This window comes from Melanotaenia boesemani, chromosome 3, assembly GCF_017639745.1.
Source record: "Melanotaenia boesemani isolate fMelBoe1 chromosome 3, fMelBoe1.pri, whole genome shotgun sequence".
NCBI classification, from domain to species: Eukaryota; Metazoa; Chordata; class Actinopteri; order Atheriniformes; family Melanotaeniidae; genus Melanotaenia; species Melanotaenia boesemani.
This window is the reverse complement of record NC_055684.1, coordinates 31,255,118-31,280,556: the sequence shown is the minus strand read 5'-3', so window position 1 is coordinate 31,280,556 and position 25,439 is coordinate 31,255,118. Positions and strand designations below refer to the sequence as shown.

The 25,439-nt window shown below is 41.4% G+C and overlaps 3 protein-coding genes across 6 annotated transcripts in view; 1 reads left to right on the top strand and 2 right to left on the bottom strand.

Moving 5' to 3' along the window:
• The window catches only part of LOC121636518 (low-density lipoprotein receptor-related protein 1-like), a 97,082-nt gene extending 88,988 nt beyond the window's left edge, over positions 1–8,094 (top strand). The window contains exons 69-90 of one of the 3 annotated variants that reach the window (XM_041980048.1): positions 492–598; positions 696–828; positions 941–1,063; positions 1,150–1,272; positions 1,425–1,562; positions 1,658–1,795; positions 1,926–2,045; positions 2,382–2,647; positions 2,737–2,918; positions 3,016–3,122; positions 3,212–3,331; positions 3,434–3,610; positions 3,694–3,834; positions 3,921–4,094; positions 4,188–4,349; positions 4,456–4,639; positions 4,733–4,840; positions 4,955–5,028; positions 5,128–5,221; positions 5,361–5,399; positions 6,071–6,227; positions 6,300–8,094. In XM_041980048.1, coding sequence (XP_041835982.1) covers positions 492–598; positions 696–828; positions 941–1,063; positions 1,150–1,272; positions 1,425–1,562; positions 1,658–1,795; positions 1,926–2,045; positions 2,382–2,647; positions 2,737–2,918; positions 3,016–3,122; positions 3,212–3,331; positions 3,434–3,610; positions 3,694–3,834; positions 3,921–4,094; positions 4,188–4,349; positions 4,456–4,639; positions 4,733–4,840; positions 4,955–5,028; positions 5,128–5,221; positions 5,361–5,399; positions 6,071–6,227; positions 6,300–6,440 — 3,008 coding nt within the window. In that variant the 3' untranslated portion in view covers positions 6,441–8,094. The remainder of the gene's footprint in view (positions 1–491; positions 599–695; positions 829–940; positions 1,064–1,149; positions 1,273–1,424; positions 1,563–1,657; positions 1,796–1,925; positions 2,046–2,381; positions 2,648–2,736; positions 2,919–3,015; positions 3,123–3,211; positions 3,332–3,433; positions 3,611–3,693; positions 3,835–3,920; positions 4,095–4,187; positions 4,350–4,455; positions 4,640–4,732; positions 4,841–4,954; positions 5,029–5,127; positions 5,222–5,360; positions 5,400–6,070; positions 6,228–6,299) is intronic. The other 2 variants (XM_041980050.1, XM_041980051.1) reach the window with 2 other exon arrangements.
• A 69-nt stretch (positions 8,095–8,163) lies between these two features.
• On the bottom strand, positions 8,164–19,342 carry LOC121636521 (E3 ubiquitin-protein ligase DTX3L-like). 2 transcript variants are annotated; one of them, XM_041980057.1, is made up of 7 exons: positions 19,269–19,342; positions 18,910–18,971; positions 10,615–10,825; positions 10,297–10,457; positions 9,005–10,213; positions 8,685–8,902; positions 8,164–8,583 (listed from the first exon to the last, which is right to left on the bottom strand). In XM_041980057.1, exons 2-7 carry the CDS (start codon positions 18,955–18,957, stop codon positions 8,514–8,516), a joined length of 1,917 nt encoding a protein of 638 aa, XP_041835991.1. In that variant the 5' UTR covers positions 18,958–18,971; positions 19,269–19,342; the 3' UTR covers positions 8,164–8,513. The 2 variants fall into 2 exon arrangements, with proteins under 2 accessions (XP_041835991.1, XP_041835990.1); XM_041980056.1 differs by lacking the exon at positions 19,269–19,342 and adding an exon at positions 11,788–12,019 and having other exon boundaries at positions 18,910–18,953.
• On the bottom strand, positions 9,271–25,211 carry LOC121636525. Its single transcript, XM_041980063.1, has 6 exons — positions 24,947–25,211; positions 24,582–24,643; positions 24,000–24,189; positions 23,674–23,834; positions 22,713–23,590; positions 9,271–9,321 (listed from the first exon to the last, which is right to left on the bottom strand). The coding sequence occupies exons 2-5, from the start codon at positions 24,627–24,629 to the stop codon at positions 22,766–22,768; spliced, it is 1,224 nt and encodes a 407-aa protein (XP_041835997.1). The 5' UTR covers positions 24,630–24,643; positions 24,947–25,211; the 3' UTR covers positions 9,271–9,321; positions 22,713–22,765.
• Positions 25,212–25,439: the final 228 nt, after the last annotated feature.

The following is a 25,439-nucleotide window of genomic DNA, read 5'->3' as shown; positions in this document are numbered from 1 at the left end:
TTATATTTATACAACTACTCACCTGGTTGAAATTTTATTTCTTTTTAGTTGTTTAGTTCTGTGGCCATTTGCACATCTCACATCATCTCATGTCTGTTTTGCATTTCACACTGGCCAGTTGCTGTGAGCCAGAGGTAGGTGTTGTCACAGTTTCAGATCTACCACAACCCCACCTACCCAGTCTTGTTGTTCCCCTAGCTTGTTATTTGTTCTGTGAGCTTTGTCCTTTTTTTTTTAAATCCCTCCAGCTTCTCCACTACAGTGTATCATCCCCGCCTTTGTGCCCATTCGGGTCATTCCTTTCATAAAACTTGTCAGCTTTATTTTATTCATGTATGCCTGAATCTCAAGTGAACACCTTGTGTTCTTTTTTCAGTCTGTTCTATTCCCACCTTTTCTCCTCTATTTTCCTTTCCTTGCTTCCTCCCTCTACTTTCTGTGCTTTCATTATCCTGTCCTACCATCCTAAGCAGTTTCCTCTCTGTCCTCAGTGCCTCGGAAGTGTTCGGAGAGCGAGTTTGCCTGCACAAATGGCCGTTGCATTGCTGGGCGGTGGAAGTGCGATGGGGACCACGATTGCGCTGATGGCTCAGATGAGGTATCATTTATCCGTTTCCCTCCCAATCAGCTTTCACCTTTGAAATCTGACAATACCAAGGGTATTCTAATTAAATAAACGCTGTGTTTTGGCTCAGAATGGCTGCGATGTGAAGTGTGACAGTGATCAGTTCCAGTGTAAAAATGGCCATTGCATTCCCATCCGCTGGCGGTGTGATGCAGATCCGGACTGCATGGATGGCAGCGATGAGGAGAACTGTGACAGTGGTGGTGAGAGAATGTAGTTATTTACTTCCTGATGTTTTATTCTGACCCTAATGCTGAAAGTGCCAAAGTCTGAAGCTGTTTATGTACTGTATCTGCTTTCATCATGGCATTTCAGTGGATAGACACTGCCCCCAGGATGAATTCCAGTGTAACAACACTCTTTGTAAACCTCTTGGCTGGAAGTGTGATGGTGAGGACGATTGTGGAGACAACTCTGATGAGAACCAAGAAGAGTGTGGTGAGAATTACTGTATTAACATGTCCATAACCTTATCAGAAAGAGTCCTCCTTGTTCCTTAATGCTCCACACATTTGGTCTTTTAGTCAAATTCCAGTGCCCTCCCACAAGGCAGTTCCGCTGTCATAACGACCGAGTGTGTCTGTCAGTATCAAAACGCTGTGACGGTGTGAACAACTGTGGAGATAACAGCGATGAGCTGAACTGCCGTAAGTTTGTTTACTCTTATTTACCTGTTAGACCTTTTTAGATAAACTGACAGAGATGGAATTCAAATACACAGCCTCTGATGATAAGAAATACATTTTTACATGATGAGCAGCATAAGAACCAATTTGGGACCTTTGCTCTTTTCCAACAGCACCTCCCTCCACATCAGTATGTCAAAAGGATGAGTTCCAGTGCTCCAATGGCCGTTGCATTAGTTCTATTCTGCGCTGCAATTACTTCAACGACTGTGAGGACCACGGCTCAGATGAAATCAGCTGCAGTAAGAACGGTGTGTTGTAGCACTGTAGCTATTTGTCCCAATGACATTGTCCACCTTGCATTTTTGTCAGTATGAGTGCGTACTTCCTGTTTCGTCACCTGCAGACACAGTGCTGAATGACTGCCGCAGTAACAGGACGGTGTGTGGAGATGGAGATGAAGCTCACTGTGTGGTGAACGGCACTGATTCCTTCTGCTCCTGCAAACCAGGCTTCCAGTCAAATGGAAAGAACAGATGTGAAGGTACAGTTTTCTCTAATGACTTAGTGTTTTGATTTGTGTTTTCTCTAGCCATTTATGTTTTGTCTGCAAGTTTTTCCAAGACGTGGAAATATATGCAGCATTCATCATGTGGCCTTGGGGTGTTCCACAGATAAGAACGAGTGCAAGCAATTTGGAGTATGTTCCCACATTTGCAACAACACGAAGGGTTCCTACAAGTGCAGCTGCCACAAGTACTTCATAAGAATAAATAACACCTGTAAGGCTGATGGTGAGTATTTATGACTTTATTGTTAACTTTCTAAATTTGTTTTTATTAATGGGCTTACATTTGCACTAGAGCCCAAGTTGTGAGTCAGTCAATTTTCATCATACAGTATTCATATACGGAGTATATACTGAGAAAAATTAATATTGATTTCCTAATATTCAAGGTTTTTGGATCAGAATAAAATGTTTTCATATAGAAAACACAGCAGGATAGTCCAAAATTCAAATGTAACTAGGACAACGTGCAGTTAATGCTAATCTATACACAGTTTATATTTTCCATTAGTTTGTCCTTTATTCTTCTTCCTCTATGACATAATTTCCTGTGCATTTCCAGCTCAGGGGCAAGTGCTGTACATCGGTGATGACAATGAAATCCGCAACCTGGATCCTTCCATTGCAAATTGGCGCTATGAGCAGATCTTCCATGGTGATGACAACGTGCGCATCGATGCCATGGACCTGCATGTGAAGACAAATCGCATTTACTGGACAAACTGGCACACAGGACGCATTTCTTCCTACGATTTGCCCTCTTCCTCCTCCTCTCAGAACAGCAACCGTAACAGACGCCAGAGTGACTCCAGGGTCACCAACCTTGAGGTGAGTGTTTGTTCTCCTTATTTTACTTGTTGTGTGTGTTAGTATTCATGTGATAGAACTTGAACATTTCCATTTTTCAATCTGTTTAGATTCCAGATCTGAAGATGCCCCGGGGCATCGCTGTTGACTGGGTGGCAGGGAACTTGTACTGGACTGACTCTGGTAGAGATGTCATTGAGGTGGCCCAGATAAGTGGAGCACACCACCGGAAAACTCTGATCTCCGGAATGATTGATGAGCCTTATGCTATTGTGGTTGACCCCCAGAGAGGGTGAGTGAGTGACAAGGATTGCAATGAAATGGAAAGAAACTAGGAGGATGGAAAATAAGATTTGATTGGGATTAAGCTTTTACTCCTCATTCTTTAGGAGAATGTACTGGGCAGACTGGGGCAACCACCCCAAGATTGAAACTGCTGGTATGGATGGAACCATGAGAGAGACACTGGTTGAGGAAAACATCCAGTGGCCAACTGGTAAAACACTAAAAATTTTCTCTGATCATCTAGTAAACCTAAAATGTAGCTATTTAATTTTGTCCTAACACTGCTCTGTGCTTGTGTAGGTCTGGCAGTGGATTACTTCAACGAGCGTCTGTACTGGGCCGATGCTAAACTCTCCTTGATTTGCAGTGTGAGGCTGAACGGTAGCGATGCAGTTGTGGCAGTAAATGGCATTAAAAACAGTTGAGTAGCACATTCTTACAACGATGGCGCGATCCGTCCAAGTGATCAGTATTTATAAGTCAGAACTCAGCTTACACTTTTGACTCGTTGTTTCTACTCAGATCTCAATCACCCATTCAGCATTGACGTATTTGAGGACTACATCTATGGCATCACATACATCAACAACTATGTTTTCCGAGTTAATAAGTTTGGTAAAGGTCCCGTTGAGAACCTGACGACTGGAATGAACCATGCCACAGATATTGTTTTGCACCATCCTTACAAACAACCTGAAGGTGAGTTAAAAAAGAGAAGACAACAAGCTTAATTAGGGATTTCTGTTTTTCTATTTTAAGCACTATTGTTTTGTCTGTTTTAGTGACAAATCCCTGTGACAGGAAGAAATGTGAATGGTTGTGTCTGCTGAGCCCCAGTGGACCAGTCTGCACCTGCCCTAACAGGCGCACGCTGGACAACGGCACATGTGTGGAGCTGCCGACTCCCACGTTATCTCCTCTCTGTGAGTGGCAGGATAGACACAAGGACATACACTCCATGCTAACAAAGGTATTCAAATGTGTGACTGAGAGACTTTGTCTCTTACAGCTCCTCCCAGTGGTCCCTGCTGGGTCCAGTGTATGAACGGTGGCAGCTGTTTCCTGAATGCCCGTAAACAACCCAAATGTCGATGCCAGCCTAATTATGGAGGAGATCGATGTGAGATTGATCAGTGCAGAGACTATTGCAAGAATGGAGGCACATGCACACCTTCCCCTACAGGTGAGCATGTTGGCCTGGTAGTATGTTACATAGTTTCACTCTCATCATCACTTCCATTAACCCATTTCTCCTTCCATATTCGCCCTGCCACAGGCTCTCCTACATGTCGATGCCTGACAGGCTTCACAGGGCCAAACTGTAACCTGCACACTTGTAAGAATTACTGCAAGAATGGAGGCAATTGTACTGTCAGTGCTGGAAATCAGCCAATCTGTCGCTGCCCCCCAGACTTCCTTGGTGATCAGTGCCAATATCGTAAGTTTCAAGCAAAGAAATGAAGTCATCATTTCAGTCAGTTACTGTGATGGACTTTTTAATGGTTGATACATTTACATGTTTGTGTGTTTGTGTGTGTGAGCAGGAGGCTGTGAAGACCACTGCCTGAACAAAGGTGCATGTCTACAGAGTGAAGATGGCTCTAAAATGTGCCGCTGTCTGCCCCAGTACACCGGCAACACGTGCGAAATTGACAAGTGTCACTACTGTCGTGATGGCGAATGCATCACGAGCGAAGGTTTTTCTTCCACAGGGGAATTCACCTGTCGGTAAGGGCATTTATGGACACGTAATGTACGTTACATCACAGACAAACAAGCTCAAACATTTGTTCACATTTGTTGCTCATGTGTTTTTTATAGCTGCAAAAATGGCAGAATCCAGCCCAGCTGTTATACGTGTGATACAAATGAGTACTGTGCTAATGGTCAGTGCTCCATAAATCCCATTACTCGGCTGCCGGAGTGCAGGTGAGCAGGAGACCGGATTCAGTCATGTTCAGTCATTCAGTGTTACTATCTCTATTGGGCCACTGCATGGTGCACAAAGATGTCTCAGCTTACTTTCCTCTTGGGTGTGTGTAGATGTACGCCTGGCTGGGAAGGACATCGCTGTGAGTCTGTGGCCAGGGGAAGAGATAGCTCAGGTTCAGGTGGACGTAAGTCATTACTTCAGTGTTACTTATAGGAGAGGTGGTATTTCATACGAAGGAGTGTACTGAGTTTAACTGTACATTTCTATGTTTGTGTGTGTGCAGGCACAGCCTCCATTGTGATCCCAGTGTTGATCCTGTTGCTGCTGATCCTCCTGGCTGCAGGAACATTGTTGTGGTATAGGAAAAGAATGAGAGGGTGAGTATTAAGATAAAAATCAAAATATGAAGAGACGGTGGAGATCTGTTTTTTTTTTTCTTCCTCTTTCATTTCTTTGTCTTTCTTCAGGTTTTACTTTTACTCTCCTCTCTGTAATTGCATCTCTTGTGCTCCTCAGGTCTAGCCGGCCCGGAAAAACCGGCTCTAGGCGCTTGCGGTAATGGTTGCCAGGGATACAAATTTTTTTTCATACACTTTTTTTTAAGTTCTGCACTCTGATGTTTTCTCTTTCTTTTAAACCATAAGTCATGGTTGCTGTGCAGTGTTTGGTCCCTGTGATCAGTGTTGCGCCATTTTTACTGATGTTCATGGAAGCGGGGATCCATGCCGCTCTATCAGTTTTCCTCCTCAGAGTAGGTCCAGGGCAGATCTATTGAAACAATGCATTAAATAGATCTGCCTTTGTTTTAGCCAGTGCTCCGAATCTGTCATAATGTTGTCCATCATGTTGTGCCATACTGTGAGGTGCTTGTGTTTGTACTGTAGTACTGTCTATCGCAGTGAAAGATGAGGAGTCCAGCAGCATTCTTCAAAGCTCAGATTGTAAAATGCAACTTTTGCTGATGTATTTACTTAAAATTTAGAGAATTAAAAGTGGATTATTTAAATTCCATCCACTAACAGTCCTGTATCGACGTCCACTGGGTCTGGATCTGGGTTGCATGAATGCTGGGTTTGTGTTGTGGCTTAGCCTGGTTGGTGACAAGAATCATGCAAAGCCTCTTTCTCCCCTCCATAATGTGGTTGTGTCCCCGCTTGCACTGTACAGGCTCTATGATTTCAAATTAAAAACAAAGGTATGACTGTGTCGTCATATTCTTTGTGTAGGGCCAAGGGCTTCCAGCACCAAAGGATGACCAATGGGGCCATGAATGTTGAAATTGGAAACCCTGCCTACAAGATCTACGAGGGTGAGCCTGACGATGATGCCGGGGAGCTGCTAGACGCAGATTTCACGTTGGACCCAGACAAGGTGGAGGAAAATGTCAGTCAAGTATATACCTAACCTCTTAAACAGCTTCTAACTTTATCTAACTTTCTAATTAACTTTCCTCAGCCCACCAACTTCACAAACCCAGTATATGCCACGCTGTACATGGGAGCTCACAACAGTCGCAACTCTCTGGCCAGCACAGATGAGAAGAAGGAGTTACTATCACGTGGAGATGAGGAGCCCCTCGTGGACCCCCTGGCATAGACTGTCCATCAGCCTGGATCACACTATTCCAAACACACCCCTCTTCTTGCCTTTTAAAGAAAAAGTAAATTACAAAAATCAATAAAAAATGAGAGAAAATAGCTTAAAAAAGTGTGAACACTGTATAAAATGTACAAAATGAAGGACTACTTTTGTATGTGATTGCAGTATTATATTTTGTCCTTTAGAGATTCCTCTGGTCAAAAACGAAAAACATTTTCTATGAGAGATTTTTAATTTTCACTTTGTCCCTTACCCTTTACCTAAATAGCCACTACCTCTGTACAAAATGAAATAGAAACAAGAAAATCAGCAGAAAAGACGCTATCATTGGAGCAATTTTAACTTTTTATTTTTGTATCAATTGTATAGATAAGAAAAAAAACATTGTTCCATTTCACCAGTGCCAACTGTTTGTTGTTTGTGTCAACTTTGAGCGGGAAAGACTAAACTCAAAGTTTTCAAAATCGGTAGTTATGATGTCCTGCTGGGTTTCTCAGCACGATTGTGTGACGGATTTGTGACAGCACCGTTTGTGTATAGCACATGTAAAATGTCGATACCAGATGGCAACTACAGTATTTTCCACAATTTTTTTTTCCCAAATGAACAACGTTCATGAAATGATTGTGTTGTCTTCCTTGCACAGAATATTACATTTTACCGTTTAGTGTGTACTGTAGGCTTTTTACCGTAAGATGTAAAGAAGATTTTTTTGTCACATAGTGGGAATTTTGCTGATGTGTGAGGACAGAAAACGAACTGGAGTGTAATTGTGCAATTGGAGATGGAGAAAGTTGGTTATGGGTTAAACATTCCATGGGTGGAGATTAAAAATGTAAAGTTAGGATGGCCACACCTGGCTGATGGCTGCAGATCCAAGACTTCAGTGATGGTGCCATGTCTGCACTATTTAGCCACCGGTTACCAAGGTCTTCCTGCAGAGGGAAAAAGAGGCTGCAGTTTTGGCAAAATGTCAAGAAGGAGATTTAGTTGGATTGTTTGCTTGTTTGTTACTTCAGTCTAGATTTTTGTAAAGACCAGCTGACGTTCCATCTGGCTTTGTGAATAAATGTATCTTTCTGCCTTTAGAGAGTCAAAAGTCTGTACGTAAAGTTTTGTAACGACTCAATCTGAAGTGCATTATGTCCATTCTGTTAGTTTTCTGTTTTTATTTTTGATCTCTTATTATCCTCTGTGCCCTGCTGCTGCTAACGCTACCACTCTGGTCGCTCTGACTCGTCCTTACGCTCAGCCTCTGTCCCAAAATGCTGCTTCTGTCAGAAATGTGTCAGCCATATCTTAATGCATGTGAAAAGTAACACAAGTCTATGTAACTACAATAACTTACGTTTTTATTTTGCTTAAAGGTCGTGTTATTTTAAGCTGTTGTATATGTTTTGTCATTAACTGAAAAAGAAGTACAATCATTTTACCTAAAGAACATTTTTGCAGAATCATACATGCATTTTTAGAATTTTTTTTCTTTTTTTTTTATGAAAAAATGACACATAGCTTTTATAGTACACAATGCATGGAGGCGCAGACTTTCTTCTGGAAAGAGAATAATGTTTAATTTTTTTGCTGGAGTACTTTACAAGCTAAGTAACAGATATTGTTATAAATAAAATTTTAAAAATTGTACAGAAAACCAGCCACTGTTTTCTTGTGTTTTGTTTCCAAACTTCATTCATTAAATGAATAATATCATGAGTCAGGGTGAGTAATTTAACTATTTATTAGGCAAACAGTAAATTTGAACCTCTATTCTGTGCCATCAAGATTACAATCACATGCTTAAATGCATTTGTCTCACATGTTAAAGCAATTTGACAAAGCCAAACAAAAGAAAAAGAAAAAACAGCCATCAACTGAAATCACCTTTTATATGCGAACATGATCTTGCAAAACACCTCTGAGCTGAATATTTTTACTGAACCTTAAAGCAACCGTTACTGGTTATATTAAACATTCCTAAATAAGAGATAGCAAAGCATATGTTCATTTTTATACTTCAAACATTTAAGAGATTTTTTTTTCTGTCTCGTACAAAGAAGATTTCACTTGGTGTCGTCACTTAATGCCTTTGTCCTTCAACTCCTCCTTGACTCTTTTCAGATAGTTGGGGTCAGGATACCCAAAACTGTGGAAGCAGAATATGAACAAGTAGATATATGAATTATTTCAGCTAATTTAACACTAGAAAAGATAATAAACCTAGAAACCAAGACTGGGGTTCTGTACCGCTGTGGCCCTCCTGATGGAGATGTCTTGTGGTGAATGTCATTCCAGGTCACCTGGTTCTCTGCCCCAGTCGTTCTGGAGGCCCCAACAGTGAAAATCAACTTCTGACCAAATGCTTTTTTCAACAGTTGCAGCACTTCTTTGCCCTCCTTGTTGTCTGGAAGATATGCAACTCTGCGAGTACCATAGTAGTGCTGACCAGGATTGGGATGCCTTCCCTGCAGAAGAGAGAAAGACAGAGTTACCAACAGTTAGAAACCACAGTTTATTAAACAAATTTAAAGACAATTATCACATGTTCAAATATTTAAGAAATTTACCGTTTGTACTCCCCCTGGAATATCATATGTGATTACAATGTGGCCACAGTTTTGGAATCCAGGGAGAGGTGAGGGATATGTTGTCCATGTCATTTGTCCATCTGGCTGGTCTCCCTCTATCAGACCAAAGACATCTTTGCATACAGGACAGATGGGCCCACCGTGTTTCTTGGCTTCTTGCAGGCAGTCGTTGCAAAATTTATGTTTACATTTCAGTTGTGTCTTATTGGTAAATGTAGACAAGCAAATAGGACATTTGTCATCTTCAATATCTCCTGCTGACGCTCCCTCTCTTTCTGGTGCTTTGGTGTACTGATGTGTTGATTCTCCATTAAATGGAGGTCCACCGGAGGTCTCCTCTGACCAATGACCAATGCTGGACTTGTCCACTGAGCCACTGAGCCCAGTGGCACAAACAGGTTGGGTGAGCCTTAAGGGTGATGTGGCAGTCTTCTGGTGCAGATGTAGAAGAGCTCTGACTGCATGACTTTCCAAGGAGGCATTTCCTCCAGGTCCTAAGTAAGAAGCTTTGACATCAATTTTGTCTTGACTCAAGTTAGATTCTCTGAAGGTCACACCAAACTTTTCTTTGATCTTTGTTAATTCTTCAGCATAAGCAGTATTCATCAGCTTCCAGTGGCTCTCATTCATGGTTAATCCTGCATCAACAAGAGGATCTTTGATGGTCATATTTATCTTTGGTGATGTGTCTTGAAGTGCTGGTTTGTGCTCTCTGAGAGAGGGATTTCTTTTCTGCATTGCATTTAAAGCTGCACTGAAAGCATCTTGACTTTGACTTGGCCCACATACAGTCACTTCTTCACAGGACAAGGTCAGCAGAAGTTTACTTTTGTTTTTCTGGACAACTCTCATAGCATCACTCCACTGATCTGGATCAACAAACTTGAGAGGGAAAACTGTGCCACAAGATTCAGATAAAGAATCCTGGACTAGTTCTGTGAACTCGACGAGAGCTTTTTGTGGGCTTCCATCTTCTTGGTCTGCTTCAAATTCTACACTGACATTTGTTTTAATTTTAACTTTATTTCTTTTCAGTATACTTTGAATTTCCTCCTTGTAGATGTGGTTCACATACCAGTAATGACCCACTGAGACAAGGCAATCTTCAGATGGCTTTTTATGCTCTTCAGGAGAATTTTTCCCTTGTGGGTCAATATCTTTCCTACCTGGGTCACTCTGTTTTTTATCCTGGATGGGGAACAAAAAAGTATATCAATTTGTTTAGAAACAGTGTTTTTGTAAATTGACATTATTTATTTGACAGTACATACAGCTTGTGGCCCCGGCACAGAGGAAGAATTGCTCATTGACTCATCATCTGGTTTTTGTGAATCCAGGTTTGGTGGTGCCAGACTAATGGACAGTACGGTGACTGTTTTTCCATCTTTGCTGGTCAGTGTTTTTCCATTCAGTTCCCAAAGATCACTCAGAGCTTAGAAAGAAAAAAAATCATTAAAAGTTGCAAAGTTTATATTCATGTAGTCAGAAAGCCAAAATAAACTATTCTTTAAGTTGTTATAGATATACAATTAGATGATCATGCAGGTCCTGACTGATACGATCCTAAGATTCAAACAGCCATACTGCACCTAGGCTGGGTTTCACTTTGATCAAGGCACTTCCATCTTTTCGGATGCTTTCAACTGAGCAGTCCATCTTATTCTCTCTTTTGTTGAACCAAGTCTGAAGAAGTTTCTCTAGTCTTGGTTTTGGTTTTTGTAGTTGATCAGACTGTGACCACTTTAGTGAAAGAGTTAGCAGTACACCTTCATTTTTATCCTGTGAGGAGGCCATCCCACCCTGGAAGAAAAAAAATACGATATATTACAAAGTCAAAGTCAGCTTTATTGTCAATTTCTTCACATGTACAAGACATACAAAGGAATCGAGATTACGTTTCCCACTCTCCCGCGCTGAAGACAGGACAGAACATTTCAACACTGAAATAACCATTAAAAGAAAAAAAATGCACAGGCACAACAAATATCTGAATAAAGAAAAACTGAGATTATTGCAAACTGCAAACCGATAAGACTGCCAATACAAAACTGCCGGCGGTAGTTCAGGAGGAAGAGCAGTTGTCGTCCAACCGGAAGGTCGGTGGATTGATTCAAGGCTTCACTGACTACATGTTGAAGTGTCCTTGGGCAAGGTACTTAACCCCACGTTGCCTCCCAATGTGCCTATTGGGGTGTGAATGTGTGTGTAAATGGGTGAATGTGATATGTAGTGTAAAGAGCTTTGAAGGGTCAAACTGACTGGAAAAGGCGCTATATAAGTACAAGTCCATTTACCATTTACCAATAAAAACGAGTGTTTAGCTAGTTAGCTGGTGGAAGGAGCTGAGGGTGGAGAGGGAAAGAGTTCAGCATCCTAACCACCTGGTGGATGAAGTTGTTGGTGAGTCTGGTGGTACGGGAATGGAGGCTCCTATACCTCCTACCAGAGGGCAGGAGGCTGAACAGGTTGTGTGCAGGTTGGCTTGCATTGCTCACAATTGTGATCACTTTGCAGGTGAAGCATGTGGTGTATATGTCCTTCATGGAAGAAAGTGGTGCACCAGTGATCCTTCCAGCTGTGTTCACTATGTGCTGCATGACTCTCCTGTTGTAGTCAGTGCAGCTCCCCCCCCCCCACACAGTGATGCAACTGGAAAGGATGCTCTTAATGGTTCCTCTGTAGAATGTGGTCATGATGGGTGGTGGGGCTCTTGCCCACTTGAGTATGCGCAAGAAGTAGAGGCGCCGCTAGGCTATACTCGCCAGTGATGCAGTGTTGGTAGTCCAGGAGAGGTCTTCACTGATGTGCACCTCCAGGAATTTGGTGCTGCTCACTCCCTCCACAGCAGCCTCATCGATGGTCAGTGGTGGATGTTGGGTGTTGTCTCTCTGGAAGTTGACAACAATCTCCTTGGTCTTACTGACATTCAGCAGGAGGTTGTTGTCTGTTGTCAGAAGAACGACCTCTTTCCTGTAGTGAGTCTCGTCACTAGGCCTGTCCGATAAGCAATAAGTCAATTAATTGCACGGTAAGAAAAGATGAGCGCGATAAGTTTTCCGGCTGCAATCTTTTTTTTCCTTTCTATCTTACATTACCATAGACTGTGTATGACAGTAGGTTTCACTATGGCGTATCTCGACTGAACGCTCTTGTTTTTTGCGGAGTGATCTCTCTCGTGTCACACTTGACAGCAGCATGTTGCAGCACGAGACCGTGGTGAACCACTTAACATGTGCGAGCCGGTATGCTGCATTTGTTTTACAGGGCTGCCGACTCTCATGTATCAGCTGTGAGACTCATGCATTTGAGTGGCTTCTTATGCTGTCGCGCTAAACCTCCGATTTCTTAAGCTGAAACACACATGAACTGGCTTATCGAGAGGTTTGGAAGGATTCCAAGTGGGCCGCATTACTTTTGTGCCTGTGTCCCGGTGTATGTGTAAAAGACGCAACGTCGCATTGCAGCAGCAGTGGTTCACTCACTGCTCATAGATCAGTCTGACAGGCAGTAATGAGGGAGAAATTTCAACTTCATAAACAGCAATGATGCACAGTTTTTTTTCTAGGTTTTTTAAATACAATGGTACTATCGGTTTTCCTTGTCTGAACCCCATGTCTAATTTTTTTTTTATATATATATTTTGAAGAGCAATTTTGTTTACAGAACAGACTTTATTTTCTATCATACTTATTTACATACTTATCATACTTAAGTTTGGTTTTCATTCATTGTTAATGAGACTGAGAGTTCGTTTTATTTATTGTTTTGGTTTGTTATTTAAAATTTCTTCCAGTTCCAGTGTAAAATGTTCTTTAGAAATGAAAGTTTATTGATCTTTGAGAGGTCTACTTGCATTTATGGCATTGTCATTATATTAGTTGAAAATGGTCTCAAAATGAAAACATTATCGCTTTGCACAATATTATCGCTTATCACGATAATTTCTGAGAAAATTTATCACATAGCAAAATTTGTTATCGCAACAGGCCTACTCGTCACCCTTGGGGTTGAGACCCACCAGAGTTGTGTCGTCTGCAAATTTCACTAGCTGATTTGTGCTGTAGGCTGTTTAGTAGTCATGTGTCAGCATGGTGAAGAGCAGGGGACTGAGCACACAGCGTTGGGGAGCCCCTGTACTCAGTGTGATGCATCTTGAGGTGTTGTTGCCGACACGTACTGCTTGCGATCTCTGACTGAGGAAGTCCAGCAGCCAGTTGCAGAGGGAGTTCCCAGCTTGTCCAGTTTGCAGATCAGTTGTTGTGGTGTTGAATGCTGAACTGAAGTCTATGAACATCATTCTCACATATGAGTCTTTCTTGTCTAGGTGGGTGAGGGCTGGGTGAGGGGCAGAGCAGATTGCATCCTCTGTGGATTGTTTAGCGTGATGTGTGCCATGACCAGCTGTTCAAAGCACTTCATGATAATGGGCGTCAGTGCCACAGGGCGGTAGTCACTGAAAGAGGATGGGGATGATTTCTTCAGCACAGGTATGATGGTGGCGGCTTTGAAACATGATGGAACAGCTTGCCTCAGAGAAATGTTAAAGATGGCAAGTTGTTGGCAGAGAGGGTCCTCTTCACGCTGGTGGCAGACAGGCACAGAGTCTGGTCATACGGTGGGGGGGTGGGGTTTTCTGTGGGCACGTGTTGTTTTGTGCTTCAAAGCGTGTAAAGTAGCAGTTCAGGTTGTTCAGCAGAGTGGGGGGGTTACTCTCGCAGCTCTGCGGCGCGGGCTTGTACTCTGCTGTCTTTGACGTGGGAGTTTATCCTGGGTGTGTACTCCTGTTTTGCTTTCCTGATGCCCAGGGACAGGTTGGCTCTCGCTGTTCTCAGGCCAGACTCATCCCTATGCCTATTAAGGCATTGTCTCTGGCCCTCAACAGCCTGTGGATTCCCCCTGTCAGCCAGGGCTTCCGGTTAACCCGTGTGATGATGCACTTTGTGTAAGTCACATCACTGATGAACTTGGTGATGTAGGAACACAGTGTGTGTACTCCTCTATGTCCTTATGGTTGTTGTAAGTGGCTGCCTGCTTAAACATTTCCCAGTCTGTTGTGTAAAAGCAGTCTTGAAGAGCAGAGGAGGGCCACTCTGGCCACACTTTTACCTGCTTCTGAACTGGTCTGGTGACTTTCACTCTCTGTCTGTATGCTGGCATTAATATAACAGTGAGGTGATCAGAGAGTCCGATGTTGGGTAGGGGGGTGGCTTTGTATGTCCCTTTGTGTGAAGTGTAGGCCAGGTCCAAAATATTGTCTCCCCGTCTGGGTGTGCTGTCTGTTGTTCGCTGATGGCCTGGTACAGTTCATTTAGTGTTGCACTCCTATCATTACTGTTGTTTGTTGGAAGGATGTAAACTGCAACTTGCAAGATAGCAGTAAACTCTCTGGGAAGATAGGAAGAACGGCACCTTATGATCATAAACTCTGCCAGTGGTGAACAGTGTTTGCATACCACCATAGCGTCCCGGCACCGGCACCACGCATCCTCCTCACTATTTGTGAGAGGAATAAAAACAAGTAAGAGCTATCCAGTTGAAATCATCTGCATTAAAATAATTTCTAATTGCTTCTAATTATTTAAAAATTTTACAAAATGACGACCTGAGTTCACATATTATAATTAAATTAAAGCAATAGAGGATGATCTCTCATGGTGGAGGCACTTACCCATATCACTCATGGGGAGGGTTGCCACAGTTAAAATGATGGTTTTATCTAAAGTAAACTACCTGTTTTCAATGATACCCACTAAACCATCCTCCAGCTGGTTTAAGTCACTGGACTCACATATATCAAAATTTTTATGGAAAAATAAGCCATCACGTATCAGTCCAAAAACTTTACAACAGACTAAAGATAGAGGCGGATTGGAGCTACCCAACTTTAATCATGTTTTCTTAGCTAACAAGCTGCAGTATATCTCCAAATGGCTTAAACCTAGCAGTCTGGATGAATCATGGTTAGATGTAGAGCAAGCATTGTGTGAGGATCTGTTTATCTCTGACCTGCCATTCATCAGCTCAACCATCAAAACACATAAGTGTTTTAAAAGCATCAATATCAGTTCCTCTTTAGTGGCTTGGTGGGATTTTCTAAAAATAACCAAATCCTCACTTTTCCATGTAAGTTTACACCCCTCTGGAACAACCCTGACATCCTACAAAACAAAAAGCTTATCAATTTTACTCAATGGAAAAATAAAGGAATAAAACAGTTAGAACATATAATAGAAAATGGAAACTTCTTGTCATTTAATATTCTCACTTCACAATATGGAATCAGAAGCAAAACATTTTTAGAATATCACCAGCTTAAATCTATTATATGTAAAAAATATACCATTAATCAATTAAACTTACAGCTACCTATCAGGGTGGCAGAATTCATGAATCTCAATGCCCCAAAGCTATTATCAAAAACATGTAGACTATTATATCCAAACTAGAAGACTCAATCTGTCTTCCAACTTCAAAATGGGAGGGGGACTTATCCAGTAACTTTAATAAAGATAAATGGCCACAAATATGTTTAAACACCTTTAAAATGACTATGTCATTATACAGGACAAAGGATGTTCAGGATGGGTCTGTCACAATCAAACATGTGCACACACTGCAATGAAAACACACCTGACAACTATCTCCATGCCTTGTGGTCCTGCACACCTGTCCGCAGGTTCTGGCTTCAGGTATGTGTGGACATGTCAACATGGTTTAAATGTAATATTCCTACAATCCCCGCACTATGTCTACTAGACACTAATATGGCACTTAACTCTGCACACATGATACGCACAGCATTATGCATTGCAAAGAAAACTATCCTTGTGAACTGGAAAAACAAAAATAATCTGTGTATTCAGCAGTTTAGGAATCTCTTAGTTGACCACATCAGTAGTGAGACAATGTCTGCCTCCTCAAAGAACTATTTAGCTGAATCTCATTCCCTCTGGTCCCCTGTGCTTAGTTCCATCACTTAGTGTAGGTGGAGGGCTGTGACCTCGTTGCTATGGGGGTTTGGGAAATGGCCGGGAGTGACTGGTGGTTGTGGATTCTTTGTGGTTGCCCGTGGTGCAGGACCGGGCTGCTCTGCGGTGGGGGTGGCTCTGGGTCTGGCCTCGTCGGGGGCTGTGGGGGCCAGCGGTTGGAGTCGCCCTTGTGGCGGGGGGTGAGGCCACTGGTGGCGCCTGGGTTGGTGGGAGTCAGTCTTGGGCCGGGCAGCCGGGCTATTCCTATTCTGGTGCCCGGAGGTGGTCCTCCTCCCTCCGGGGTGGTGGGGTCCGTGTGTGCCGGGGGTCTGGGCCTGCCCGGATGTGCTGCTGGTGTGTGGGTTGGTGCATGCCCTGGTGTCTGGTTGACGCCTGGGACCCAGGGTATGGCCCGGGGGCAGGGGGGGTGCAGGGGTTTGAAGGAGGGCTGAGTGGGATTCGGGGGATTATAGGGGGAGGTGCTGGGGTGTGAGACAGGGATGCCTGTATGTTGTGTGTGTGTATGTACTTTGGATGATGTTTGTGTGGATGTGGGGGTATGTTTGTGTGCGTGTGTATGCATGCGTAAGGATGAGTGGGGGTGTGTCTGGGGAGTGAGAGTGGGAAGGTTGGATGCTGTGTGAGTGTTTATATTGTGTGGGTGGGGCTGAGAGGGCATATATGAGTTAGGATGAGCGGGAGTGTGCAAGGAAACAGGTGTGTGCATGTGTTTCTGTGTGTGGTTGGGGCGGGGTTACGTGCACTTGTGGGGGGGGGGGGGCCTGGGCGGGCCTGGGGGTGGTGGGCCGTGGGTCTGCCGCTGTCCCCATCCTCTCATTCCCCGTTAGGGGTGTGGGAGGGTGGGTACTTTCTAGGGTTGGTGACGGCTCACTGGCTGCGGTCCCTGAGTGGCCCGGTCGTGTGGGGGCGGCCTCTCCTGGCCAGTCTTGCCCTGGGGGCCTTCTGGGGAGCGGGGGTGCCTAATGCCACTAGAGGCTCATCATCCAGAGGGACCCCTCTTACTTCCCGCTCTCTCTGTCGCACACACACACACACACACATAGGGAGTTGGGAGGCGTGGAGCCTGCGGGGTGGAACGGAGGAGACCATTCAGTGGTCTCCTTGGATGCACCCCGTGGCGACTCGCCTCTCAGTTTTAATTGCACCAAGACACCAAAACACAAGAAACACAACACACAAACAACACCTGGGGGGCATGGCATGAAGTGCATGTCGGGCGGGGCCACTTAGGTGGCCCAGCTCCCCGCTCATTGCGGTCACTGCCCCTCAATTTTAAATGCACACAACACACACTACCTAAACAGTCAGGAGCGGGGAGGGAGAGGGTATTGGGGACCTCTCACACCCCTGTAGTAGTTGTAGGAAATTTTCTGGTGTGTTCATGTACAGGTGTAACAGTTTGTTGTTTGTTGTCTGGTGATGGTGTGGATTGAAGGGTCATTGCCTTCTGTCTGTGATCTTTTTGTCTCCTTTCTTCTTTCCCTTTTGCTCTTTTTGCTATTTTCCATCTTTTTCTGTCCCCTCCAGTCAGGTCCAGCAAGATTACATAGATTCCGTGATTCAAAGTAAATAAATAAACAAATTAATCACATTATCAAGAGGAGCCTTACCCATAGGCCTCCCCCTTGGCAGTGCAAATTTGTTCAGCATGATACAGCAACCAGATTATCATTTTGCTTGCTATGATGCTGGACAGGACAAGTTAAAAAAAAAAAAACAACAAAAAAAAAAACATTATAATTTATGTTTCTATGCTGTTACCCTGTAAATAACATTCAAACATAATAACTTTACATAGACCCACATTATTTTTTTATTTTATTTTTTGTTTTACCCTGTCCTGTCCAGCATCCTGACATACAGAACGGTGGTCTGTGTGCTATATTTTGCTTGACAGATTTGCTCTACCAAAGGAGACATGTTATATACATGGCTGCCCTTGATATTTTTATTATTTTTATTGTAATGTTATTTTCTTTAGTCTTTATATGTCAGTGCCGAACCTGACAGGGAGATAGTGGAAGAGTGAAGAAAAAAAAGATAAAAAAAAAAAAAAAAAAAAAAAAAGGGGGGGGGGGGGGGGGTAACAGGATTAAAATGTGGAAATAAGAGTTGTCTAGGCTGCCTTAAACACACCACAAAAAAAAAAAATAAAATATATATATACATATATATATATATATATATATATGTATATATATATATATATATAAACTACCACGGTACTACATGCTACATAAAAAAAAATAGGATAATGATGATATGAAAAAGTACAGTAGTCATCAAACGTACCTGCAGAGAAATGTACCAACACACAAACATCAGCAACATCTAGTCAGAAGCAGATGGAGAGAGGAGCATGTTTGTGAGCCATGCAACAAGGAAGAAATGTGTGCTTGCAAGGTGGCCGTGATCACGCCGCACCCCGAAACATCAGTGGGGGATGGGGGGAGCCCGAGGCCCCAAAGGCCCAGCAGGTCCACAGAACACTGTGTCACTTTGAAACTCATTTATACTAAATCTTGCTTGTCTTTAACCCTTTAAAGTCTGTCCCAAGAAAAAAATAGGAGAAAATTTTCATACTTGTAATCTTAAGTCTTTATTGAAGACTTTATTTGGCCCTTTACCAAAATGTTAAATAAATAAATAAATTATAATAAGCATTTATTGTGTGATATGCTAAAATGATGGTAGTGCATTTTTGCAGGCTATTATCACCGCATCCACGCGGGGGCAGAAGACAAATATCAGATTATGTACAACAGAGTTTTCAGCCAAGTTTTTACCATAAACTGATGTAAAAGTTCTCAGAGACTATATATATGTATTAAATATGATATAAACTACATAATAAGGTAAACATAGCAGAGACGCAGTGCTGAAGAGTTTACGTACTTGAACCTCAATTTCCATGGGCTCCTCATCCTGGGGAGTTTCTGACATTTTCAGTCTTCTTTCTTGAAAAACAGAAATTATTTACATGGACATGTCAGTTGTATTCAAATAACCACCTCTTTATTATTTTGTTTGAGCTATTTACGTAAAACTGTGCCTCGAAATGCTGACAGATTGTCATTCCTCCATTCTACTTTCGATTACGACTGTTTAAAGGGAAATGCCGTTCCTTATTTATTTACATCACAAACCTTTGACAAAATCGTTCACTCGACGTTATGTCGTTAGAAATGTTACTATTTTAACAAAATGAGCAGCACGTCAAAGTGAATTTGAACTGTGGCGCATTATTTACGTACCTTCGATGTTCTTCCAACAGACTCGTCTTGCTGTTAAAAGAAAGTGAAAGTGTAGCTCTCTCACACAGGAGATAACGACACAGTCTATAGGCTACTAAACATAGCCTACCCTGTTCATTGGCCAGCTTACTCCCTGGGCAAACCAGGTTTTTTTCTGTTTATTGCGCCACTAACCGCACTTTAACAAACCTAAACAAAACTAATGGCTCGTTAACAGGCTTGCAAAGAAGTATAAGGAATGAGAAATATTATATTATATAAGATATAAGGAATTCTGTTCATCTGAATCAGGTGTGCTGGAGTAGGAACACATCTAATGCAGTCTGGCTAGTGGGTCCTGAGGACCTGGACTGAGAAACACATGGGCTAATTTACAATTTGTTCAGTTCTTCTAACGATGTTTCTCTCGGTGTCTCTGGTCTGCAGCTGTTCTATCTGTATAAACCCGACACAACATGCAAGTAACATTTTTTAACAGATTAATTACAGCTGCAGACGAAGAGGTGATGTAATCACAAATGATTTACATGTTTTACATGTTGCTGCTTCACTGTTTAGGCTTTATGTGTTTCCCTTATGCTTGTTTACTTTTAGAAAGCAAAGTCCAAAAATTATATGTTTTATGTGTTGATTTATAAACGATTTATTTCTATTGATGTTCATGACTTATTAGTTTAAAGATTTATTACAGTACATTTTTTCAATAAAATGTAGAATCTACATTAAAGGGATGAAGAGTCATATTGTCCAGATTACTGGCCGACTAGTTAGTACATCCACTCCAAAACTCTTTTAAGGAGGTATTCGGTCACAGAATAGACATTTTTCCTACAGTTATAGTTTGTTCTGGTTTTTATCTTGCGTATTTCAGGTGCATTGTTTGGATCTGTGGCCTTCCTCTAATTTAATGGGGATGACATTTCCCATTTGGCACAGACTTCTACCCATCCCTCTCGCCACATTAACAAAATATTAATCTCCATCCATAATGTAGTGATAAAATCACACTGAACACATTTCTGCACTGGGTACAATTGATGTTTTCATATTAACTAATTTATAACTGTCCAGTTTAAGCATGGTTCATTTCCTTTCTGTAGTGTTTTTGTTCCCTTTAACAGTTCTGTGTTGTTACAGCGTCTATGTCTGCATATTTCTACAATTTTTGTACAGAAAACAAGTAACAAGCAAAACATGTTTTGCATTTTGTTTACAACCTGGCCTGAAGGGAAGGAAAATATAATAACCGGTGTTGGATAAAATTACCATTTATTAGCAATCTGATCATGTCAGGTGATAACAGGTTACATTTACAACCAAATTTCACTATTTTAAACATTCTGAAAAAAAAGAAAATACAGGTCAACATGTCGACAGGAAGCTGGGGAAAAGTAAGCTTAATAACTGTAGATTGTACAACATGATCTGCAAACTTTAGAGCTGTCAATGTTTTATATTACACTTTAAAGCAAAACTTACTTGTAATGTAAAATACTTTTAAAAATACAGCAAGACATAGACTATAACAGTAGTTCTTAAACTTTTTTTCAGCATTGTATCCCCAGTGGAAGAATTTTTCATCCAAGTACCCCCTAAACCTGGGCTGTCAATCATACGACATGGGGACCAAAACAGGCCCACCAGAGGTTCCAATCTGGCCATCAGGATGAATAAATTTAAATTTAAACTCAAAATTTACAATAAAACAGTTTAACAGGCCAGAACACTTAACTTTTACAACCTTATTGCAAACAAAAACAAAATGTTGATTTTAACATATCTGAAGCATTGTTTTTACTTAAGGAAACATTGAAGAGTTTTGTCCTGGTTGATGCAAAGATGCTTGGTCGAATTTTCTCCCAGTTAAAGCCCACAACCTCCCTTTTAGACACTATTCCCACATCGCTTTTAAAAACATTTCATGGTCTCTTTGAGCCCGAGCTTTTACATATATTATTCTCTTTAGATGGGGCTTTTCAATCTGCCTTCAAAACAGCAGTGGTGACGCCTCTTTTGAAGAAGAGTAATTTAGATCCCAATATTCATGATAACTACCATCCTGTATCCAACTTATTATGCAATTTACTACATGGTTTTATTCCTATCTCACAGAGCAATGATTTTTTGTAAGTCTGGATACCTGCTCCTCAGGAATCCATGAAATCAAGTGTGGGATTCCCCAAGGTTCAATTTGAGGTCCAGTAGTTTTTAATCTGTACATGCCGCAACTTGGTGATGTCATCAGAAGACACAGCATTGATTTCCAGCTATGCTGATAATACCCAGCTTTATATCACAGTCTCCTGATGACCTACAAGCAGTTAATGTCCTTTTAAACTGTATTTTAGATATAAAGTCATGAATTGCAGATGATTTTCTACAGCTTAACCAGGACAAGACTGAAGTTTTAATTATCAGTCCTGAAGACAAGAAAATAATCATTTTACCGAAAATGCATAATTTTAAACCTTCTCAGTGTGTGAGAAATCTGGCCGTCCTTTTTACCTCTGAGCTGGATTTTATTTCACTGCCTCCTGCAGGCAGTCATTGCAAAATTCATGTTTACATTTCAGTTGTTTCTTACTGGTAAATGGACACAAGCAAATCGGGCAGATTTTATTTTTAACCTCCTGCTGTCGCTCCCTCTCTTGCCAGTACTTTAGTGTGATGCTGCGTTGAGGAGTTCTGTATCTCAGAAACACCTTTGGTGTCCTTCAAGCTTGGCCGTGATGCGGTGGTCTTTTGATACTGATGCTTCAACAGAGGGTTCTCCTTCAATTTTTCATATAGTACTGACTCTTTTTGAAAAACCAATATATTAACATTTGACCTTTGCTGGTTTATTGACAGAAATAGTTATGGGCTTCAAGTGGCTTCTTTGTGGTTAAACCTGTATAATTACAAATGCTCTTTGTTGGGGATCTCTGTCTTCCGTGACGTGTCCTGAGTTATTGATTTGTACTCTTGAAGAGAGGGATTTCTTTTCTGCATTGCATTTAAAGCTGCACTGAAAGCATCTTGACTTTGACTTGGCCCACATACAGTCATTTCTTCACAGGACAAAGTCAGCAGAAGTTTGCTTTTGTTTTTCTAGATAGCTCTCAAAACATCACTCCACTGATCTGGATCTAAAAACTTGAGAGGAATAACTGAGCCAGAAGACTCAGACGAAGAACTCTGGACTAGTTTTGTGAACTCAGAGAGAGCTTCTTCTGGGCTTCCATCTTCTTGGTCTGCTTCAAATTTCACACTGAAATTTGCCTAAATTCTAATTCTGTTTTCTTCCACTATACATTTAATTTCCTCCTTGTAGATGTGGTTCGTGTACCAATAATGACTCAATGAGACAAGGCAATCTTCATATGGCTTTTTATATTCATCAAAAGAGGTGTTTCTTGGAGTGGAATGTGCACTATTCTGTCTCCCCCCACTTGGTGTACTGATGTGTTGATTCTCCATTAAATGGAGGTCCACTGGAGGTCTCCTCTGACCAATGATCAATGCTGAACTTGTCCACTGGCACCAACAGGTTGGGTGAGGCTTAAGGGTGATGTGGAAGTCTTCTGGTGCAGATGTAGAAGAGCTCTGACTGCATGACTTTCCAATGAGGCATTTCCTCCAGGTCCTAAGTAAAAAGCTTTGACATCGATTTTGCCTTGACTGAAGTTAGATTCTCTGAAGGTCACACCAAACTTTTCTTTGATCGTTGTTAATTCTTCAGCATAAGCAGTCTTCATCAGCTTCCAGTGGCTCTCCTTCATGGTTAATCCTGCATCAACAAGAGGATCTTTGATGGTCATATTTGTCTTCGGTGATGTGTCTTGAAGTGCTGGTTTGTGCTCGCTGAGAGAGGGATCTTTTCTTTTCTGCACTGAATTTAAAGCTGCACTGAAAGTATTTTGACTTTGGCTCGGCCCACAAACAGTTACTTCTTCACCGGACAAAGTGACCAAAAGCTTGCTCTCCTTTTCCTGGATGGCTCTCAAAGCATCACTCCACTGATCTGGATCTACAAACTTGAGAGGAAAAACTGTGCCACAAGATTCAGCTAAAGAATCCTGGACTAGTTTTGTAAAATCAACGAGAGCTTCTTGTGGGCTTCCATCTTCTTGGTCTGCTTTAAATTTCACGTTGACATTTGGCTCAATTGTAACTCTATTTTTTTTCAGTATACTTTGAATTTCCTCCTTGTAGATGTGGTTCACATACCAGTAATGACCCACTGAGACAAGGCATTCGTCAGATGGCTTTTTATGCTCTTCAAGAGAATTTTTCCCTTGTGGGTCAATATCTTTCCTAACTGGGTCACTTTGTTTTTTATCCTGGATGGGGTACAAAAAAGTATATCAATTTGTTTAGAAACAGTGTTTTTGTAAATTGACATTATTTATTTGACAGTACATACAGCTTGTGGCCCCGGCACAGAAGAAGAATTGCTCATTGACTCATCATCTGGTTTTTGTGAATCCATGTTTGGTGGTGCCGGATTAATGGACAGTATGGTGACTGTTTTTCCATCTTTACTGGTCAGTGTTTTTCCATTTAGTTCCTGAAGATCACTCAGAGCTTAGAAAGAAGAAAAAAAAATCATTAAAAGTTGCAAAGTTTATATTCATTTAGTCAGAAAGCCAAAATAAACTATTCTTTAAGTTGTTATAGATACGCAATTAGATTAGACAGATGATCATGCAGGACTGATACAATCCTAAGATTCAAACAGCCATACTGCACCTGGGCTCGGTTTCACTTTGATCAAGGCACTTCCATCTTTTCGGATGCTTTCAACTGAGCAGTCCATCTTATTTTTTCTTCCATTGAACCAAGTCTGAAGAAGTTTCTCTAGTCTTGGTTTTAGTTTTTGTAGTTGATCAGACTGTGACCACTTTAGTGAAAGAGTTAGCAGTACACCTTCATTTTTATCCTGTGAGGAGATCGCAGATACATCACAACACAATAATAAAACATTTTCCAATAATTCCCATAGGTTATCACTTTATTCCTTTTTTTCTATTTCCATGTCAGAAGGTGTATTACAGGTTTGTTTCTTTGTTTATTTATTTACTTATTTATTATGTTTTTATTATTTATTTATAAAAAAAATAAATGGATAAAATTCTTGTATGTTAATCATTTATTGTGTGATATGCAAAAATTAATGTAGTGCATCCACGCGGGGGCAGAAGACAAATATCAGATTATGTACAACAGCTTTTTCAGCCAAGTTTTACCGTAAACTAAGGCACAAGTTCTCGTGATACAAACTGCATAATAAGGTTAACAAAGCAGAGATCCAGTGCTGAACAGTTTACGTACTTGAACGTCAACGTCCATGGGCTCCTCATCCTGGGGAGTTCTTGACATTTTCAGTCTTCTTTCTTGAAAAACAGCAATAATTTACATGGACATGTCAGTTGTATTCAAATAACCACCTCTTTTCATTATTATTATTATTATTAAAATTATTATTTCGTTTGAGCTATTTAGTAAAACTGTGCCTCCAAATGCTGACAGATTGTTATTGCGCCATTCTACTTTAGTTTACGTCTGTTTAAGGGGAAATGCCGTTCCTTATTTATTTACATCACAAACCTTTAACAAAATCGTTCACTCAGTGTTTTTTCAACAAAATGAACAACAAGCCAATGTGAATTTCCAACTGTGGCGCATCATTTACTTACTTTCAACAATGTTTTTCCAACAAACTCTCTTCTTCCTGGTAAAAGAAAGTGAAAGTTGTAGACTTCGGTAAAGTTAGAAAGATATTCACAGATTCGGCTTTTCAGGATTAATAACTCATCAACGGAACATTGCTTCTACAAAACCGACACAACACCGCAATCACAGCAACGTAGACTGTGAGCTACAACCGTATTTTCATTAAAACGAGCCGTCCTGCTGGGAGATTTACTTTAGACTCTATACAGAACTGCCGGTGCTCGACTGGGCAGGGACCGTCCGCAAATTGTAACGCCGAAAAAAATACGAAAGGAAAATATTTAATAACTACAATATGACGTGTTGTAGTGCCACCAAACTCACACTACTAATAAACCATCTAATCTTGACCATACTACACTTCTCACTTTGGTAAAATATGCTTATATGTATTTTTAAGATTTCTTTTTATATTTGTCATTTAAATAAGTAATAAATGGGCAATAACTACAATAT